At 42.6% G+C, this 3,867-nt stretch overlaps 1 protein-coding gene across 1 annotated transcript; it reads right to left on the minus strand.

Annotated features, from left to right (window-relative positions):
- Positions 1-224: 224 nt before the first annotated feature.
- FADD (Fas associated via death domain) lies at positions 225-3,517 on the minus strand. Its single transcript, XM_015863706.2, has 2 exons — positions 3,101-3,517; positions 225-2,328 (listed from the first exon to the last, which is right to left on the minus strand). The coding sequence occupies exons 1-2, from the start codon at positions 3,399-3,401 to the stop codon at positions 2,042-2,044; spliced, it is 588 nt and encodes a 195-aa protein (XP_015719192.1). The 5' UTR covers positions 3,402-3,517; the 3' UTR covers positions 225-2,041.
- Between the last annotated feature and the right edge of the window lie 350 nt (positions 3,518-3,867).

Consider the following 3,867-nt stretch of genomic DNA (forward strand, 5'->3'; position numbering starts at 1 on the left):
GAAAAACTCACCTATATTGGAAGCCTTCAGTCTGCTGGGAAACACTGAGGCAGTCTCCACTGAGGAGCAATCTCCAAGAGATGCTGCCTTAGTGGTGGTCAGCCCTTAAATGAGGTCTAGAGGTGGAGTCAAGCTCCACCCCTTCTGGGAGCACAGCTCAATTACTCTCACCTGTGCTCCCACAGCTGACCCAACACTTGCCTCAGCTGATTAATCAGAGGTTCAGGCTGTGATTACCAATTTCCCATACAATCATAAAAATACATGAATTAAAAAAAAAAAACAACAACAAAAACAATAATAATTTAAAAAAAATTAAATCTTTAAATACTGCAGAATGGGGATAAACATTATGAAAAACATCTCTAAAACTTCTGAGCTGAAGTGCAGCATTTCATCTCCTACCAGAACTTTGGAACTGAGAACTGATGGTGACAAAGTATTGGGGCAAGCACCTAAAGAACTGCACCTGCCAAAAAACAGCAAACCTTCATATTCCCCATCGTTCTTTGCTTGTATATAATCACTACTATGACTTAAATGATCCTCACAAGCATTTTTTAAAGGAAATGCCCAACTAAAAATTCACATTACAGCAGTTTCCATTAATTACAATCAAGTATTCAAGGGTAATCTTCTAAACTAGAAGCACCAACTTCAACAAAATCTTGAAAATTACGTTTGTAGCAACATTTATACAGAATAGTGATGTAATACTACACGCTGATACTTGGTCTTCACAGTAACGGCACCAAGCAACAAGAACAACAAGCTTTCACCCTCCTCTACTAAAAAGAAAACATTTTACTTTCTAAGTTTCTGTTACAGTATATGCTTTTTTTTTGTGCCTTTAACCAAGACCACAAATAACTGTAGTTTACTGATGAGGTGAGCTGCAGCATCCAGCAGATATGACCAGACTCCCTGATATGGATCATGAGATGACTAGTTTAAGAAAATCTTAAAACATTCAAGGCAATAAAATACAAAAAGTCTGCTGTAAACATCTGTAAGGCACAATTTCTTTGATAGTTTCAAGTGAACATCATTCTCAGGATGATGTTTTCCACCTAAGAATCTGGAAGCACTTCTGTAGTGAGCAGGTGACAAAGCATAGGCACAGGATGCCCAGACTTATTGTCTCTCTCCTCTGGAATGTTGCCTGGGCCTGGTATTGGGCAGCCTGCCCTGTGTGGTTGTGCTTCAGCAGGGCGGTTGGACCACATAACCTTCAGAGGTCCCCTCCAAGCTAAACCATTCTGTGATTTTGTGTATAAAGGCACTTGATAATTAATTTCAGCAAGATTGTTTTTCAATCCAGGCACATTTTCTGCCAAAAACAAAAACAAACAAACAAACAAAAAAACCTCACTACAGCAGTTATGAGTCCTATTGCACTGCCGTCTTACAGACTGAGATTACAGTCTTCTTTGTATTCTTTTACTGTTAGCAAAGGTGTTCAAAAAATTATAGAAGATATTACCTCATGCTACTCAAAACAAAGAGAAGATTTACTGCATATCTAAGAGCTCAGCCTCCTTCCCCCTTTCACACTAGTTACAAACAGATCACTTAAAAAAATGTGTGTATATATTTATATAAATACATATATATACACACACATATCCATATATATATATATGAATATTCCACCCTCCTAATGAAATGTTCAGTTCCCTCAGAAGTGTCCCACGGATGTAATTGCAGACAAGGCACTTGTAAGGAATCTGCAATAAACCATATCTTATTTTCAGGTGGGAGGCAAATGAAAGTCTCAGAATTTCCTCAAAGTGGAGTATTTGTGTTCTAAAAGTTAAAATCTCGTAAGGGAAGCACCAACTGGAAAGCACTGTCTGAAATGAATTTGTTTTCACATTAGTTATAACCTGACCGGAAATTTGCTGTTAATTTTAAGGCACTTAAATTAATGACAGAATTAACAGAGCCAATGACAGTGATTTGGGTTCAGATGATCAAAAGGCACTTTTGCTTCTATTTTTTTCATTCATATCTGTGATGTGAAAGTGTTTTTATCTTGATTTCACATGTTTTCTGTGTTCAGAAGTGAGAGTTTCCGTTCTGCTATGTCTGCCACCAAGTTCATATTACAGTCTCGAAGAGCCTTTATTAGGTCAGTCACCTTTGCATCTTTCCCCTTCCATTTCTGCCACTCTCGAAGCGACTGAACCAATTGCTCTCCCAAATTATGTGGATTGGCTGCTACTATTCTGTCCAGTTTCACATCAGAAAGGTCAAGTTTTCGCATCAGCATTTTCCAGTCTCTCCCAACGTTTTCACATATGACTTCGATAACCACCTTCTGCAAACCTGAAACAGTAGAAATATGTTAGTGATGATATGCAAAGAAATATTTTTATTAAGCAAAATACTACTATTCTTGACGTATCACTCACAATGAAGGTCACATCATGCCTGAAAAGCTATTGCGTGTACTGGGAGCTCCAAGTACAGAGCAGAACTTCTAAGTGACCATCAGGCTGAGACCTGAGGCTCGTAAGTCTGGAGAAGAGAGAGTGAGAGAAGGAATAATAAGTGTTTGTAAGTATTATTTGAACTGCGGGAGTCAGGTTGACAGGAGTGGATTCTTTTTGGTGGCATGCAATAGGGCCAGGGGCAACGCGTAGTAAGTGGAACACAGGAAGTTCCATACAAATACAAAGAAGAACTTCTTTACTGTCAGAGTAACAGAGCATGGGAACAGGTTGCCCAGAGAGTGGTGGAATCTCCTTCTTTGGAGGCATTCAAGACCCACTTAGCTGCTTACCTGTGCAACCCTGCTGTAGGGAACCTACTTTAGCAGGGGGTCGGACTCAGTGATCTCTAAAGTTCCCTTCCAAACCCTACGATTCTGTTATGGGGGCTAAAGGAGCAGCTGTTTGCAGCATATGCAGCCCTCGTGGTATGCTTACAGGGTATGACACAGTCCCTGCAGCAGCAGTTAAGCAGCAGCACCGTTAGCAGCGGCCACAGATGGGAACGGAGGGCTGCCGTACTCCGAGCGCTCTAAAGTCTCAAACACGAGTTTACTGGAATTAACTGGAAAAAAAATACATATGAAAACATAAAAAGTTGCACCTACGTCTTTCATTGATGTCAGGCCGCTCATCAGGAGCGCTGGCTTCTCCCTCCTCTATGAACTCCATCAGCCGTGAGATCAAATCTTCTCTTTTAATAGTCTTAAACATTCTTTTAAGCAAGTCTACATTGTATCTTGAAATCAGCTGCTGCTCCATGAGGAAGTTGAAGAGCTCCCTGCCGCTCTGCACAGACTCCAGTTTCCTTTTCCCAATTATATCCTTGCACAGAAACTTCAGTTCGTGCAGCTCGTCGACAGACAGACTGGAGGACAAAGAATTCAGCAGAGCCAGGAAGGGATCCATGGGGCTGAGGCCCACAGAGAAGCCGGCACCGAGAGAGACAGGCTTTCCGAGCAGGCGGCCGGAACCCCACCCCAGCGGCGAGTTGCAGCCGTGCTTCCGCAGTGCTACGAAGTCTGGCCCGGCCCCGTTACGGTGGGGTGCTGCCCCACGCCAGCCGAGGCGGAACTGACTTTCCCTCCGCCTTCTGAAGATGGCGTCCCGTGCTTTTAGGGCCCGCGGGAGCTTAACAGCTGGGCTATACAATTTACCGACCAGCTAAATGAACGAGAATTATTTGGGGTTATACACTGATGAAAGGACCAAACAGAGAGTAAGAAAAGCAGTATCAAAGCCCCAAACAGAGAGCAGTATCAGAGCCCCTTTCTCAAAGAGACATTGCTACTTGCATTATGTCCCTGGAAGCTGCTTAGGAAAGGAGCCTCTGCCCTCGCTGTGCTGTCTCTGCTGCTCCCAGAGGCCTGCGCCA

Source organism: Coturnix japonica, chromosome 5 (assembly GCF_001577835.2).
Source record: "Coturnix japonica isolate 7356 chromosome 5, Coturnix japonica 2.1, whole genome shotgun sequence".
Lineage (NCBI taxonomy): Eukaryota > Metazoa > Chordata > Aves > Galliformes > Phasianidae > Coturnix > Coturnix japonica.